Source organism: Diabrotica undecimpunctata, chromosome 8 (genome assembly GCF_040954645.1).
Source record: "Diabrotica undecimpunctata isolate CICGRU chromosome 8, icDiaUnde3, whole genome shotgun sequence".
NCBI classification, from domain to species: domain Eukaryota; kingdom Metazoa; phylum Arthropoda; class Insecta; order Coleoptera; family Chrysomelidae; genus Diabrotica; species Diabrotica undecimpunctata.
Genome location: NC_092810.1, coordinates 57003953 through 57022852, shown reverse-complemented (window position 1 = coordinate 57022852; position 18900 = coordinate 57003953). Strand labels below are relative to the sequence as shown.

The following is an 18900-nucleotide window of genomic DNA, read 5'->3' as shown; positions in this document are numbered from 1 at the left end:
TAAAACTAATTTCTGAGAAAACCCATTTCCGCGTTAAAGTTTATGGTTTGCAAATGAAAAGCAAATTACAGGACTTCGCCCAATTTTGCACAAAAAGACAAAATATCTTAAGTTAAATGAAAATGTTTAATATTAAGTGGACGAATCTAGAATTAAAATTCTTACTTGTATCGAAATATGACGGAGCCGCCATGTTCATGAGTGAATATAATATCAGAAAGTCCCAGCAATTAATTCTTACCAACTTTTAAACTATTAGATAGGTATAAATCACAAATTAATTAAAAAACTTGAGAAAAAATTACAAAGTTTAAAGATAGTTATTATTAAGCATTGTGGAGAACTCATATTCAATGAATTCAAAGGCAGACAATTAAGAGTATACAATCATTCTTTTCATAAAACCAAAAGAAAACAAATTAATAAACTAAATAACATAAAATAAAATATGTACTATAAAAAATACACTCAAAGTCAAACCGAATTGGTTGAAAAACTTAACCAATGTGGAGATTCCCCACGATGTTTCATGTATACTATCTTTAGGCCCAAAATTTAGCATTTGCCACTTCTTTTGTTAAACAGAAAGAATTAAGATCAATTGCAATGGCCAGAGCTACAAACACTCTTAACCAGGAGAAACCCTGGTTAACTTCCTACATACCAACCAATATTTCGTAATGAACACATTTCATAAGAAAAAACCGCAAAGAAAGTGGACGTGGTTATCACCAGACGGAAAAACAAGGAACGAAATCGATTACATCATGTGTAACAAGAAAGGTATCGTAGAAGATATAACAGTAATAAATAATGTCTCTCTGGATAGTGATCACAGAATGGTTAGAGCTAAACTAAGGATTAAGTATAGCAAACGTAGAATTAACTTTAATAACACGATACAAATAGACACAGAAAAGCTAAAAGTCGATAAAGAAAAATATGCTAGCAAATTAAAAACCGCCCAAGCATTGAATCGAGAACAACTCAGCGTTAATAAAATTAACTCAGTTATAACAAAAGAACTATTGAATGCTAGCTCAGAAGTAGCAACCCGCCATAACAACAAAAAATCCAAAATAAGTGCAGAATCAAAGAATATGCTGAAACAACGAAAAGAGCTCCTGTCACTAAACAAAAGAAATACCACAGAATACAAAGAACTTAATCGAGCCATACGAAAACAGATAAAAGACGATATTAAAAAACATCAACAAGAACATGTAGAAAGAGTGATAGAGAAAAATCGAAGTCTGAAATATACCAAATCGAAATTAGGAAAGAAAAATATTATAACTAAAAAAAATCAACAAGGCCAACTAGAAACAAGCAAAGCTCAGATATCAAACATAGTTGAAAACTTCTATACTGAGTTATGCCGCTCAAGAAACGATCCCCCCAACTCTTCAAAGCAAAATCTGAAAAGACAAATAACAAACGTAAATTCTGAAGTAATGCAAGTAATAATAAAGAATTGAAAAGAAATAAAGCACCGGGTAGTGATGGAATTCTGGCAGAAATGTTAAAAGAAGGCGGAGAAGAAGTCATTAGGTACCTAAAAATACTTTTTAATAAATGCCTATTTGAAGGAAACATACCAAAGGAATGGAATACTGCTAACACAATATTAATACACAAAAAAGGGGACAATACAGATCTGAAAAACAAAGTTCACTGTATATCAACCAGAAGAGCAAGCCGGATTTAGAAAAGGGTTCAGTACATGTGACCATCCTCACACACTAAAGGTCGTAATAGAAAAAGTTAACAAATACAATTTACCAATCTGTTTAGCATTTATAGACTACGAGAAAGCTTTTGACAGCATAGAATTATGGGCTATTGAGGAAGCACTGGTCAACAGCAGAATAGATTCTAGATATAGGATAATAATACATAGTATATATCAACACGCTGAAATGGTAGTCACGATGGATAACGGAATGAAAACGAGGCCAATAAAAATCAACCGAGGAGTAAGACAGGGAGACACCATATCTATAAAACTATTTACTGCCGCACTTGAAGACATCTTTAAATCACTAAATTGGAAAACGAAGGGACTATCGATAAACGGAAAGTATTTAAACTATCTAAGATATGCAGATGACGTAGTACTAATAGCCGACAGCTGGAAAGAACTGAAGACGATGATCGATGAGCTTCATACAGAATCCATAAAAAAAGGACTGAAAATGAATCTGAGTAAAACTAAGCTAATGTCGAATAAAGATGATCAACCGACGATAACCATCCAAGGAACAAAAGTGGAACATGTAGAAGAATACATATATCTGGGTCAGAATATCAAGGTAAACAAAGAAAACCAAACTACCGAAATAAGCAGACGAGTAAGAATGGGATGGGCCGCATTTGGAAAACTCTCATACATACTAAAAGACAAAAAGATACCCCAAAACCTTCGAACCAAAGTGTTCGATTCTTGTATCCTTCCCGTTCTCACTTACGGAGCTCAAACCTGGACATTCACAAAAAAGAACATGGACAAGATTCGAAAAACTCAGCGAGCCATGGAACGACAGATGCTTGGTATCTCACTAATAAATCGGCAAACGAACGAAGCAATCTGGAACAAAACAAAAATAAAGGACGCCGCGAAACAAGCAGCTAAATTAAAATGGAAATGAGCTGGACACAACGAACGTCTTGAATATGGTAGATGGAACAAAGAAGTCGGAAACTGGCGACCGTACGATGCGAAGAGACCAAGAGGAAGACCTTAAATGCGCTGGAGCGACGATATCAAAAGAGTCGCAGGACCAATGTGGAAACGCCTAGCACACAACAGGGATGAATGGCGAGGAATGGGAGAGGCCTTTCTTCGACAATTCGGATAGAAAAGGGCTATAAAAAAAAACAAAAAAAAAACAAACACTCCTACTAATTACGTAATAAGTAACAGTTCAACTAAACCTTCTTTTTTACAACAACTAGTAAATAAAACAAAATATTTTCTTAAACGAAAGATGGAGAGATCAATGCTTGGAGTAAGCTTAAGAAATAGAATAAGAAACGAGGAAGTTCGTAAACGAACCGGAGTGGAAGACATTATCGAACATATTACAAGGCAAAAATGGAGATGGGCAGGACATGTTGCAAGAATGAAAGACGACAGTTTGACAAAAAAATTGCTTGAGTGGAGACCACGGGCTGACAAGCGAAGCCGAGGAAGACCCCTAACGCGATGAACCGACGACCTCAAAAGAATCGTGACCAATTGGATAGCAGAGGCGCAGAACAGAAGCACATGGAAAAGTCTAGAGGAGGCCTATGTTCAACAATGGACAACTCAGGGCTGATTGATGATGATGATGATTTTCTTAAACAAAACCCACAACTCATAGTTACTTTATCTGACAAGGGTAACGTAACTGTAGTTATGGAAAAACATCAATATATGGAACTGTCCAATGAATTGATAACAAACAGTAATACCTATATTGAACTACGCAGTGATCCTACTTTATCTCTTCAGGCAAAAAGTAACAAACTCATAAAGTCATTAAACACAAAAGGCATGATAGACAATGCCACAAAAAAGAAACTTACAACATATAATAGCGTAACACCTAAATACTATTCATTACCAAAGATTCATAAACCACAACTGGCAGTAAGACCCATAGTATCGTCCATGGGAGCGCCTACAGAGAAAATTGCCACTCTAGTAACAGACATTTTAACAACCTCATATGACTTAAACAATGAATATTACATCAAGGACTCTTGAAGTAAAAAAACTAGTGGAAAATATCACTCTTCCACCCAACTATATTCTTGCTAGTCTTGATGTGGTGTCATTGTTTAGTAACGTCTACTTAGAAGCATGTTTAAGATCAATACAAAAAAGATGGGATATAATATCAACTCATTGCAAAATAGACCTAGAGACCTTCTTGGAGTTGGTAACCTTTTTGTTCGACAACACTTATTTCTCCTTCGACAATAAGATATATAAATCTACCTTTGGAACACCAATGGGTGCAAAAGTCTCACCGATCCTAGCTGCATATGTAGTCGATGACATCCTTGACACAGTTATTCCAGTCTTACCCTATAACCTTACCTTTGTAAAGAAATATGTTGATGACATTATCCTGGCACTTTCAAAAGATCAAGTGGAAGACATTTTATCAGTCTTTAACAGTTATGATCCATATATACAATTCACAATAGAAGTAGAGGATAATGAACAATCTGTTCCCTTCCTCGACACTAAACTAATTAGAACTAACAACAACAATATCCTAGTGGACTGGTATAGAAAACCTCATCAGGTAGATACCTACACTACCTATCATATCACAAACATTCAATGAAAATCAATCTATTAAAACAAATGAAGGCCAGGGTGATGAAAATTTCAGATACAACTTTCCACAAAAAGAACCTCAAACTTTTACACAACCTGTTTACAGACAACTCTTACCCCACTGATTTAGTTAAGAAAATTCTTTATGACACCCCTTCATCCCTTCCTCAGAATATATTAGATGAATTAAACAACATTAATACAAATGTCCAAGGGCTAGTAGGTTATGCCGAGCAAATAGACACCAACATCCAAGAAATAAGAGAAAATGTTAAACATAACACATCCAATGAACCAATTACAGAATACACAATGATTTCTCTACCTTATATCAAGGATCTCACACCCAGACTAGCAAGGGTACTAAATTCTTTTTATAATTTCAAAATTGCAAATAAAACGGTATTTTCAATAAAGAGCCTTCACACAAAAATAAAAGACAAAACACCTAAGGAGCAAATGTCACATGTAGTCTACATAATTCCATGCAAAAACTGCAACAAAAAATATATAGCCCACACAGAAAGGCATTTAAAAAATCACATAATTTCACATAAAAGCGACTGCCGATTGCATCATGACCGTTGCTCATTAGCGCTTCATGTAGTAAATGAAGTACACCAGATAGACTTTAAGTCAGTAGAGGTTCTAGAAAGGGAAACCAATTACAAAAAACGTCTTTTCCTAGAAATGGCTTGTATAGCACAAACAGAGAACAACATAAATAAAAAAACAGACATCCACCACCTCAGTGAAATCTACTCTTTTCTTTTAACAGTAGACAAACAGCATATGAAATTCAATAATTCAACATATTCCTTTTTAGGATAAGATTATTACATTACCATACTATCGCATAGTTTAACAATAGACTCTTAAGTAATAAAAAAAATCATACAACACATTCAATTACAACAATCAACTTCTCTTTTCAAAAAAAAAATAAATAATCATTTGATACTACTGTTCAACCTTTACATAACAACTAGGTCTTGGAATTAACCAAGATCTAATTATCAAACTCTTGTTAAAGTGATCTTCAATTACTTTAACAATTTCAATTTTTAAATATCTCCAACTCGAGATTTTAATCAAATACAGGTTCAGACACCTAATGAAGGCAAAGACCACTAAAATCTCTATTCTACTTTGAACATCAAGCAAAGAAGAAGATTTTAGAGGTTAGAGTTTTCAAACCTGCAAATCAACCACATTGTCGGCTTTACATGACATAAAGTTCAGGTTAACAATCAAATAAAAAAAGATGTAAAACTCTCTAGAGAGGACTTTCTGTCCAATACACAACAGTAATAATTGTGCGTTGTCTTTGTACCAGTCTTTGTAAATTTACATACATCTATTTTGTGAAAAAAACTTTTTTTAACAAAATTTTTATAACTTTGACCAGCTTTCTTTACGGCGATCATCTCAAATCATAAGTAACTTAGTTAAATAGACTGTCAAATGTTTCATGTATAACTATTTGTAGCTCATCCCTGATGATGTCGATGACTATCGACGAAATAACGGTAAACCTTAAGAAGAAGCAACATAAATGGCCAAAGAATAGAAAAAATTTATAAAAAGAACTTACTTCTTAATTTTTTTGGAGGATACAAATATTGTATCGTCGATCCTGTGTAATTTTTTATTATTGTTTGTGTAGCTGCTTTTCATTGAGTATCAAACCAGGTCTCATTAAAATAAACATATTATTATTTGGCATATCCTAATTCCTAATATAAACAGTATAAAATCTTTTACCCACCTACGGTTTGCTACAGTTGCTAAATTGTAATGATCCTTATAAATTGCTACCTAAAGTTTGTGACAACATATTTACGTTCTTAATTACAGTTATAAATGTTTGTCATCCGAATTGTTTATCTTGAGGCGACCTTGTGTATTTGTACCTATCCTCAGCGCCTCCAAGACGAAATCACTTTCCCTTACTATTCGAATTATCTTGACAAAACAAATGTGCCCCCAAGCTCTGGTGGATGATTCGAGTAGATTATTGTGTAGATAGTCCACAACAAAATTCAGAGAGAAGTGTTGGAGCCAGTGACGGCTTAAAGTTATTCTTATTTAAACGACATAATTATTAGAATCGTACGTTTCTAAATAAAACAGTTTTAGCTAAAATTTTAATTAATAATTGACGTGGATATTATTATATTATTCTATGACAATATAGAGATCTTCTACGGCAAATGCATCAGAAAGAACGTCAAGATTGGCGACCTTAATGCAAAAATAGGAAAAGAAAATATGTATAGCCTATACATCGGAAAATGCAGTGCTCATGATACCAACAACGGCAATGGAAATAGAATAGTTGGATTTGCAGCTTCCAAGGGTATGGTCGTTGGAAGTACTTACTTCCCCCACAAGAATATTCATAAAGTAACATGGACTTCGTCTGATGGAACAACAAAAAATCGAATCAAATCAAAAATAGATCACATCCTTAAAGAAACCAGGCACTTCTCTAACGTAATGGATGTACGTACTTAAACTGGAGCTAACATAGATTCAGACAACTTCTTGATAAGCGCAAAAATGCAAGCAAGAATTTCAAACGCAAAAAAAGAAAAGAGCAAGAGAAGCAAGAAAGGACAGTTAGCGGGAATGGGATATCTAAAGAAAAACCATTAAGGAAGCGGGAACCAATAATTATTATGCGTATAACGTAACTTATGCAACAAAGAAGAACACGGGATAAGGAGCAAACGTACAAAGAACTCAGGAAGGAGGAAAAACGCGTACATTAAAGAAAAAAGCGGACCGTGGAAAACCAGATTTTGCAAGAGTTTCAATTACTAACAGAAAATAAGAAAACTAGAAAGTTTTAGAATATTCTAAATAAGACAAGAAAAGAATTCAAACCACGGCCGACGATGTGCAGGGAATAAAATGGACATGTAGTTAGTAACACCCACGTAGAACCTCCTTCAATATTGGAAGTGAGAGACGCAATCACGTCCCCAGGAGTGGATTGTATCCCTGCAAAGCTCATTAAACATGGATGTAATAGCATTATGCACTAAATATACAGCATAACAGTCAAGGTATGGGATGAAGATCAAATACCAAAGGAATAGTACACTGGAATCATATATGTCCACTGAATAAAAAGGAAGATTAGTTGGAATTTAAAAATTATAAGGGCATAACTCTTCTGAGAACAATATACAAAATATTCTCCAACCCCCGCTACAGCCGTTTAGGTATGTACGAGAAAGAACTCCACTGTAAAGATTAAAGCGGTTTTAGTCCAGGTAGGTCAATAATTGACCAGATTTTTGTGCTGCGGCAAATCTTAGAAAAAACCAATGAATCTAAGATTGATACGTTTAATCTCTCTGCGGACTTTAAGTCAGTATACGATTGCATCCTAAGATCCAAATTATATAAAGCCATGAATAAACTTTATGTTCATTCATGCCTTCAGCAGAAAGTCATGAATAACATTCCCCGTAAATTATTAAGAATTGTAAAAAGGCGATCTATCAAAAGAATTTGAAACATAATATACGAAGTAACGGCAGGGAGATGCGCTGGCGTTTCCTCTCTTTAATATAGCTTAGAAGGGACTATAAGAGATGCTGAGGTATACAACATTGGCATAATATTTAATAAGTCAACGTAGATTAGGGCTTATGCTGATGATTTAAATTTGATCGCACGCACTACACAAGGACTTAAAAAATGGATAATTACTATTTAAATGGGAATAAGCCATAATTAAAGGTTAAAGTAAGTTTATTGGCGTTTCAATTTTCAATTTGACTATTTGTATTTTGAGAACGATTTCCGAAGTGGAAATTGAAACGTCAATAAACTTAATTTAACCTTTAATTTTGTGGCTTATTCCCATCAAAAATGGTAAGATTTCACAAGAAAATAGCTTTAGAACAATATTAAAAAAGTGGTTTCCAACTATCTGAAGGCCGCACAAAATATGGACCCTAAAATAAACGAAGAAAAAACCAAAATATTGGCGTCGATGCCAAATAACAGAGATATAGCTAGAATTACCAAACAAAACTTCAGCATAGATCAGTAAAGTTTGAGGTAATGAATAAGTTTACCTATCTGGGATCTTCCATAACAAGCGATCATGACATATCTGAACCATTTTCAAAACAGAAATAAATCGTCTGTTCGTCTTCCAAAGGAAGATACTACGCAGAATAATGGGCGTAATTTGTGAGAACGGTATTTGGAAAAGGCGATATAATTTTAAATTGTATTGGTAGAGATGTAATATCTTTCATAACAATAGGTAAGCTTAGATTGGCTGGACATGTGTCGAGATTAAATAAAAATTACGGTGCAAAAAAAGATCGGAGCAGCATACTGGCAACGGTTGACAATGAACAGAAACGGCTGTCCAAATAGACTGGGAAGGTCGAGGCTCAACTAGTGCTGTAACACCACTTATGATGATGATAATATAGATATATTTTCATAAATCTTCAAGTTTTTCTTACTCAGTTGATTTCTATGAAAACTTTGATATTTTAACTATAAGTAGGGTAAGGCGAGGCCGACAGGTCCAGTTTCATTATTTTAAATTCTACTGTAAAAGCTGTGTCTACTTTATTAAAATATAATCAAACGATCAGTAATCTAACCATGTTTAAAAAAATTTTTGGTTAAATTATCGTGATAGAAATATGAACCTAAGTTTAAAATTTGTAATTTTCGAGAGCTTTTCTGGTGTCCCTAGTTGCACTATAGGAGGGGTTAAAGGTGACATCCAAGAGGCAAAAAGGTTCAATATTTAATTTCAATTTTAAAATGGTTTTAGGTTATTACTAACCAAAAACAATATTGATTAAATAAAATTCAAAACTTTATTTCTAGTCCAAAACAAAAAGTCAAAACTACTGTAATTATTAAAAAAAATCATTTTTATAATTTTAAGTTCTTTATAAAATAAACATTCTTATTAATAATTTCCTACTTGTCCCAGTAAATACTATTTAATTTAATTTTAAATTTTAATTTTAAAAACTTATGTTTCAGAAATTTTAACTTTTTTACTTTTTGAAAGCGAAAATGTAATAAAAAGGTTTAACTTTGATAAAAAGAGAAGGATTGAATTTTAGTTTACGAAATAGGCTCTTGCTTTTATTTTTGCATTTGTGTCCTTAAGAATGCCATCCTGACCGTACAATATTTCATTTTAAATTTTTATTTAAGTTACTGAAAATGAATTTATCTTCGCTGCAATGTTAAAGGCACGAATGTGCATATTTAGGTATTTTCGCGTATCCACATTGGTAAACCTGTTAACTTTCAAAGTTGTCAATGCCAAATCCACGAATGTGGTAATCTATGCTCTTCCCAGTGTTTAATGTTAGTTCCGCGAGAGTGGATTTTTTTCATTTACTTCAATACCCAAGTTACTTATGTACCACAATGGTGTTTTCCGTATTGCATTGTTATAAGTCTGAAATAGTGAATGTGTCACATTCGTGTTTTTAACAGTTTAATTTTATTACATTCGTGATACTGTTTGGATTACAAGATGAGATCTCGCACAAAAGAAATAATGAAACGGAGTCGAAAGTTGTATTTGAAAGGTAAGTGATAATCTCTTTATTATTATTTTAGTACACGTAAATCTTCAATTTGAAGAATGAGGCAGAATTGCTCTACCTATTTTATGGTTTGTTGTTTTTACGCGGTTAGTTTTTTTTCACTTATCCGTAGGTATGTATCATTGCAACAAAATCTTTAAATGTAGTTAATTAATAACCACTTTTACATGTAATTTATTTAAAATATCTTATATATTTACAAAGGACCGATGGCAATACAATAGTTGTAGTGATAATTTGGTATCACGGAAACTGGATTAAATTTTTAAAATAAGAAATAATATTTAGTTTACTGCCAGAGTAGAGTGGGTGCTTCATGAGTGTTCTTTTAGTTTTTTCTTAAACTGTTAATTTGTTACAAAGTTGATATACTTTTGTAAGTGCTTAGCTAACCATTTTTGTGCTTGTTATTCCACTCACAACTAACAGATTACTATTATTTATCGTTATCTTTGCCATCTTTCTAATTTGCAAATGAGACATTTTGCATGTAGTGTCTTATATACCTATATTTTATTTTTAATTTCAGATGCGTTAAGTGATGGACCTTTTGCATACCCGGATCTACAAAACGAAACTATTTAGTTGGAATCACAGCCGTCCACTTCTACTACGCACCCCCAAGTCCTTCCAATAATTTTAGAAAACGAATCAGTTGTTGACGATCTGGACATTTCCTGTTCTTCTTCTGATAATTATGAGCCATTAGAAAATTAAGCAGAAACAGATTTAAATAGTTCATCAGATTTACCAGAAAATAAATCCAGTAATCGTACACCTAATGAAAATACTAAAATCAATTATGCTAAAGAAACAAATGACAAGAGAGTTTTTAAAACAAAGGCAACGAAACTAGATGCTTTAGAAAAGAAACATTCGGAAGGTAAAAAGATTAAAGGGCGAATCGTACATTGGACATAGAGGAGCTGAGAAACCTGCACGGCCCCTTTTGCCTGCCCCTTGCTTTGGCAAAGCAAAACACAAATGCACTGATCTTATTAATGAAGAATGCCGCCTGCAAATTTATACGGAGTTTCGTAATTTACAAAGTATTGACCACCAGCGACAATTTTTAAGCAGCCACATAGAACAGATAAAAAAACCGAACTACACGAGCTTTTACTTGCAAATATTTTTTAACAGTGAATGAGACGAAACACAAGGTACGCAGAAAGTTTTTAAGGGCGACACTAAATGTAACAGATGCCTTAATGCGTAGTTGTTTAAAGCTCTCCTCTTCACGTGGTTTTTTGAACGACAATAAACGCGGAAAGCTACCATCTAACAAAATATCCGATACAGCTGAAGGTTTCATACGGAAACACATTCTTTCTTTCCCGTCCGTTAAATCCTATTATTGCAGGGCTTCTAGTAACAAAAAGTACCTAGATTCTTCTTTAAATTTGTCAGTTATGTATAGAATGTACAAGGAAAGCTGCATTATACAAAGTTTGAAACCAGTTTGTTTTGAAAAATACAGACAAATATTTACGAGTACAATTTGGGTTTTTTTTAAACCCAAGAAGGACCAATGTAAAAAATGTTTGTCTCAGAAGGACCTAAGCGAAGCAGAAAAGGTTTTAAACAAGGAAGAGTTTAAAAGACATTTAGATAGAAAAAATGCTACTAGAGAAGCTCGCAATGAAGATAAAATTGTTGCGAAAGAAGATACCAGTGTGTTAGCCTTCAATTTTGATTTTCAAGCAGTCCTCACCACCCCGAAATGGTGTGTTCTTATGATGTCAGACGGATGTGGTCCCCAGTAAAAAAACACTGTCTTTGCTAGTATGTGTAAGCAACTCCTTACTAATTATCGATCATTAGAGGTAATCGACCATCGTTTTTTTGAAACAGGTCACACTGAAATGGAGTGTGACTCAGTTCACTCTAAAATTGAGAAAAAGAGTAAACACGTGCCAGTCTACACTCCAGATGGTTGGGCACAATTGGCAAGAACTGCTCGCGTATCACCAGGACCGTTTGATGTACGCATTATGTTGTATGACGATATTTTTAATTTCAAATTATTTTCAAGCACAAACTTTAATTTTCCGATTCCCTGGAGTAGCATTTGCTGGCTTCGTTACTTAAAAAAACAGCCATCAAAAATTTATTACAAGACTGATTTTTCTGCAGAGTTAATTGAGGTAAACTGTCTTAAAACAAAAAACCCAGGTCGTCCCACAGCAGTAAAAAAAGCCTATAATTCAGCACCACCTATTTGTGAAGCAAAAAAAAAGATTTACTAAAAATGTGCCAAGACCACACGATTCCTAGAGCCTATCATAATTTTTACGAAAATTTACAAACAAGCCAAACCATCCGGGATAGCTTAGCCGAGCCAGATATTGACGAAGCCACAGACAGTGACCTTGACTAAGAATGAGAAAACCTTTTGTTTTTAAGAATTTTTTAACTGTTCTGTTTAGTTTAAGTTACTATTTTCATACTACAGTTTAAGTTGCCATTTAGTGTGTTTTTGTTTGCCAGGATAATCTTTTATTTTTTGTATTTTGACATGTCCAATTTAAAAAAAAAATTTACATAAATTCCTGTTTACTGCAAAATCTAGTTTTCTATTTTAACGAAAATGATTTTTTTTGTAAATTTTACAAAGCTAATACCACGAATGTGTTTTTTTTTTCAAAAAATTAAAACAAAAATATAAGTGTTATGCTGTGACATTTTTGAAAATCGCGGCAAGCATATACTTGCCAGATAGATAGTTTGAAAACGTATTATTTGATTTTTATATGTTGTTGTAACCATTTACAAAACAGTTTTCTCAAAACTTTAAATATGCACATTCGTGCCTTTAACATTGCACTGACGTTATGTTAAAATTTATAAATATGAAATTTAAGTTAGTTGAACTTCTTGAATACAAGAACACAGAATACATCTTATTACAACCGAAATATCAAAATTTTTACTTTTATATTGATTTCCTGTCTGCACAAATCTTTTAGTATAGCCGTCTGCAGATTTACATAAATATTATATACCTATTAGTGCTAGTTTAAATTATTTCTTAAAACGATATAACTAAAGACGCGTATGTCGGAGATGGACACGACCGTTATAGTTAGTTTAATGGGCGTGCTTATCGAAAGGTTAAAGTGTGACAAAAACAGTTATTAGTAAAGTTTGTTTAGCGGAAAATGGTTGACTTCAATTAGTGCGGTTGTACTCAGGTAAACCATTGTTACCTGAAACCGGGCCTTTTATGCTATTATCTGTTAACCCAGATGTTTATAGTCGGTACTAATCGAATTCAACCATTTACTGCTAAACAAACTTTAAAGCATTTCAAATTGAATTTTCATATCAATACTTTTTAAATATTTATCATCAATTTGAGAAATACAAAAAATATAGATGTATCTGAGAAAAGCTGAGATTTTATAAAAATACAGTTTTATAGTAACATTAATATGAATTTTTTATTCAACGGGATGCGTCTTTTACCTTCTCTGAACATCTCCGCTACTGATCGTAGATGGGGGAACTGATAATAAGTAGGATATCCTTGTACAGTTGTTGGAGAAACGGGTACAAAAGAAATGTGACCTATAATTTAGGGCGGTTTACATAAGATATTTGTGTATTTGAGAGAAAGATCTTGCTTTATTATGCCATAATTTGAGACCATTTTTGAAAAGAACGATATAATGTTGTATGCTCCATAAAGATTCTCGATTGACATCAAGACTTCAAGTAAAATAAATAGTTTCAGGTACAAGTGTATTAGAAAATATACATTTTTGGAGCAAAGCTTCTATACTGGTGTCGTATTATATTTATATTTATAGTACAATTTCTTATCTTATCGGTTCTTTACATCGATTTACTACTCTTGATGAATTTGTTTCCAGTTATTATCACATATTTATTCTAAGCAGGTCTAAATTAAAAAATCTGCATAAAAAATAACTAAAAAATACAGATATAAACTGAAAAGTAAAAAATTAAAAGAATATCTGTCAATTAAGGATTCGATTCGTAACGATTGTCAAATTTTTTCTTTATTTAATTTAACGTGCTTGTGACAGCTTCGGCCATTAGCACGAGGCACCGTGGATAGAATTATATATAAGGTACAATTACATAGTTATATATACTATAGTTATATATTAATTAGTTAGTTTTCTAGCTTCCGGAACTGGATAGCTGTGATGACTTGACTCTGGTTCGATAATATATCTGTGATGTCGCCCTTCATGCCCAGTTCTTGGCGTCGTTTATTGTAATGTTGGCAGTCCACAAGGATGTGTAGAACGCTTAGTGGAGATTGGCAATAGTAACAGACTGGCTTAGGTGTAGAATTCATTAGGTGACCATGTGTAAATCTGGTGTGACCGATACGTAATCTTCTAGCAACAACCATCTCATTTCATGTCAAAATTTAAAAGTCATAACGTCATCCAATTAATGACAATATTAAACCATATGTTTAAATTATTACGACACTTCTAGTGTTAAATAATTATTTTTAAACATGTTATTTAGTTTATATACTAATTTATTTATAATTTTCTGATAAAATTTTTGCTGGTCTATGATTCTTGATTTATATCTTACATTACTGAGATAATATATGACTGCGGCTATATGAGAACACAAACCCACAGTGCGTAACCCATTTGCACAGTCACATGCGTGGCGCAAAATACCACCATTTACAATTAAATCAGGTTTATACTCAATGTAGCATTTATAGGTCTTACTGCTTATATGCCTGGATCTTATCAGTACTTTAATAATATTTGGTTTCATTTTAATATACTCCAAATTAATGTTATTACTATCATCCGTCAACACAGCCAAATAGCAAATAGCTTGACCTAACTGATAGGTTCCCGAAAAAAAAAATTTGAGGTCCTTTTCACTCATCTCTGGAAAGTTATTGATTTCTTGCGATGCCAGCTTAGTCGTTGTATTAGGACGTCTTGATCACCTGGCTATCTCAGCCTCTAATGCTAAAGTATTCTCACCTTGATTAGATTTTAACATTCTTTCGATTAATATATCCTGTAGCCCATCATCATTTTGATCACTATTCAAGCGCTTAAAAATTAAAACGCTTTTATCAAAAGCATGAAAATTCTCAGTTTTCGCTTCCGCAAAAGAGTTCACTGGAGACAAAAGTGTTTGATAATGTTTGATAATGAAATAGATTAGACTAAGAAAAGCTAATAAAACCCAAAGCACTAACACTTAAATGATCCAATATTGCCCAAGAGATCTTACGCTGCTAATGTTAATAATTTAAAATTACTATTTTAATTTAAAAGTCATTTAATTATCTATGACAGGGAGCCTCTTACTGTAAAGGTCAGTCAAATACTGCTAATTGAATGAAAAAGAATTAATAATAAAACATATTTACTTGTAATTATTATTTTAACATCAAGAGACCAAAAAAAGGACTTTACATTACAGGTTAAAATTCATGACCCGGATGAGATTTACTAATTTACACCATTTTGTTTGTTTGTTAATATTTTTTCGATAAATACGTAGTTTGTGCGTTATTTGTAAAAAAACGTGGTTTATATGTATATACGTGGTCTAAAACGTCAAAGATTTTGCGCCATCTGAATTAAATTTGTAGTCACTCTTTTTATGTTATCTGTCCATCTCGTTGGGGGTCGATCTCTTTTTCTGTTAGCTTGTATTCGAGGTCTCAATTCCAAAATTCTTTCTGTCCACCGGTCATTAACTGATCTTGCTACATGACCTGCCCAGTACCACTTTAGTGTTGTTATCCTTTCAATAACGTCTGCTACTCCTAATCTTTTGCGTATAGTAGCATTGGGTATTCTATCACGTAGAGAAATCCCTAACATTATTCTCTCCATTGCCCTTTCCGCAACTTGTAGTTTACTCACTGTTGTTCTTGTGAGTGTTAGGGTTTCTGCGCCGTAGGTCATCACTGGCAAAATACACTGCTTAAATACTTTTCTTTTTAGACACCTAGAACCTAGAACCTAGTACAACCTAGAACTATTACAATATGACTTTAGTTTCTGTGATAACTACAACAATTTTACTTAAATGATTGCCTATATTTTTTGTAAGTGTTTTGTGTAAAAAAGTTTTTTGAAAATTCACTTTTTTGGATAGATTTTATATTCGTAACATATTGATAACTAACCTCAATTAGTGTAGAATACAAAATGATTTTTTATTTTGTAGTTTGTACTAACCTTACTTATTGTAGCCTAATAAAGCAAATGAAGATTTGCGAAAGATTATTTAACTAAAAAGAGAACTTCTTTGTGCTGTCTTCCGCTGCATACCCAAATACACACATGTCCAAAAGTTTGGAATACGTACAAATAATATGTTATTGATATTCATTCTAGAGCGTTTTTAAATGAAAATGATAAAAAATTTGAATCGTAAATTTGAATCGTTTTTGTATGATTTTGGTCGCATTGAACTGATTAGCGTATTTACACATTATTTCAGTCTTTGTTTAAATTTTAATTGAGCCTTTTAAAAATGCCTAGAAACGTGATATCTCAATTTGCCAGATCTAGACTAATTGCTTTGTTACAACAGGGCTTTAGTCAAAGATATATCGCGAATATTGTTGATGTTACTCAGAGTGCTGTATCAAAAATAAAAAAAAAAGTCCGAGATACAAATGAAGTCATGGATCGTCCCAGAAGTGGTAGAAGTCGATGTACAACAGCAGCATAAGACCGGCAAATAACATTGATAGCTTGTAGAAATCGTCTGGAATCTACAAGTGGTATATCCAGAGAAATTTCTAGGCTTCAAGAACTGAATATTTCACGGCAAACAATAACACGCAGACTAAATGTGGTAAATTTGTATCTTAGAAGACCGCTACTTGTTCCTAAACTAACCTACCAACACAAAATAGTAAGGTTGCAATGGGCCAGAGAAATGGTGCATTATGATCCTAACTGGAATAACGTAATGTTCTCTGATGAGTCAACAATTGGCTTGGTATCTGATTCGCGAAGAACACTGGTTGGGAGGGTCCCAGAACGACAAGCCCGACTAGAAACAGCCCAACCGCGTGTCCCATTTGAAAGTGGCAGTATTATGGTTTGGGGTGGTATTATGAGTGGTACACGGACGCCACTGCTGGTTCTGGAGAGAAGAGTCACTGGTGCCGTGTACATCGAATAAGTTTTAAATCCTATTGTACGTCTATTTCGAGGGGCAGTAGGTGATGAATTTGTGTTTATGCATGGACCTGCATGCATGTTTATGATAACGGACCTCCTCATTGAACAGCAGCAGTACAAAATTTTCTGGAAGAAGGAATATCTACATTACAGTGACCCCCGAATTCCCCCGACATAAACGTTATTGAAAATGCTTGGGATATTCTCAAAACAGGCATCAAGAAGCGAAACAATCCCCCTATTACACTTCGAAAACTAAAAGATGCTGCTCGTGAAGAATGGGAAAGAATTCCGCAAGCTCAGCTCGACCAGTTAATCGGCAGCAGGCCAAATCGCCTACAGGCATGCATACAGGCCAATGGAGGAAATACTAATTATTAGTTTTATTAAGAATTATTTTTTTATATAGTAATTTATTTTCAAATGTAAGTTGTACATTTTAAGAGAATAAATAATTTTTTTGCATATCGTTGACCTGGTTTTGAGATTTATTTTGTATTGTTGGGAATTAAAACAAAATGATGTTTAACTATTCAAAAAAGTTTATATAAAAAAATCAATAAAAAAGATGAAATATTCCAAACTTTTGGACATATGTATAGTTGTGTGCTTTAAAAATTATTCTAAAATTTTAAGATATAAAATTGTTCCCTTTTCTTATTTTCTCATTAGAAACCCGCAACTGTAATTTGAGGTAAATCCAGGTTAGTTTCTGAACAAATATTCATTACATACACTCACGTTTATCATTCATCGCTTAAATATGATTGCGCTGTAAATTTTGGTTTTATTTAATTAAAATGTACACTTTGGTGTCATAATTAAGAATTCATACCCTATATGCAAATAGAAGTCGGTTCGAAGCTAAACAAAAGGCTTTATGCGCAAAATCTCGTCTCCGAAACGTTATTTGACGACGACAACCTAAACGAATTCCAGCATGTCTATTGACTTTGACTTAACAGCCAGCATTCAATAATTAATGGCACAGGGTCGGTTCTTTAAGGTAAAGCACACAGTAATAAACGGAATATCTATTAGGAGACAACGGAGACACCATCAGCAAACGCATTGTAGTAAATTCCATGCATTTGGATCGTACTGTGCCCTGCACGATGAAGAATTTGTTCTGAAATGTCACGTTAAACGCTTTTGTTATTGAAAAAAAAATAAATCAACAGACTGCTGTGATTAAATGTACACACAACTTAATAAACGAAAAAATATTAATAACCCAAAAAAACGAGAAAAGGAAATTCACGAATATGTATACTATAAACTTATCAAAAGAAAAGCTGTAATTGAAGTAGATTGTGAAAATTTAATTATATTTTAAATTATTCAGCCAAATAATTTCAACATGTTAATATTGTTGTTATAAATTTTTGTTATAGAACATAAAAGTTCCAATTTTATAAAGATTAAAATTTTAAAATATAGATACTATGTTTAAATGGAAATAAGCCACAATTGGTGTAATGACAATAATTACAGTTTAGCTAAAAATTTGACGTTTCGATAATTGTTCTCAAAAGAAGATTGGTAAAGAATTTTGTTAAAAAACGGTTTATACTTGCCAAGATTGTTGACAAGGTTATTTTATGTCATTCACTTTTGGACAGGTGTTGTAGTAGGCAAAAGTCATATGTGGCTAAAATGATGTGAGCATTCTGTGTCCTCTTCCTTTGTTGACACTTCTAATAACTTCATCCATGACTAAATTGAAGAGCATAGGGCTCAATAATATAGCACACAGGGCTGTTTTATTCCGCTACCTATTTTTCTCTGT

General features: G+C 33.1%; 2 protein-coding genes across 3 annotated transcripts in view; both read left to right on the top strand.

The window, feature by feature from the left end:
• Positions 1-18900, top strand: part of LOC140447587 (prolactin-releasing peptide receptor-like) — a 1093989-nt gene that overhangs the window by 576919 nt on the left and 498170 nt on the right. The gene's annotated exons all lie outside the window — the stretch shown is intronic.
• LOC140448846 (uncharacterized) lies at positions 3999-4340 on the top strand. Its single transcript, XM_072541964.1, has one exon. It carries the CDS (start codon positions 3999-4001, stop codon positions 4338-4340), a length of 342 nt encoding a protein of 113 aa, XP_072398065.1.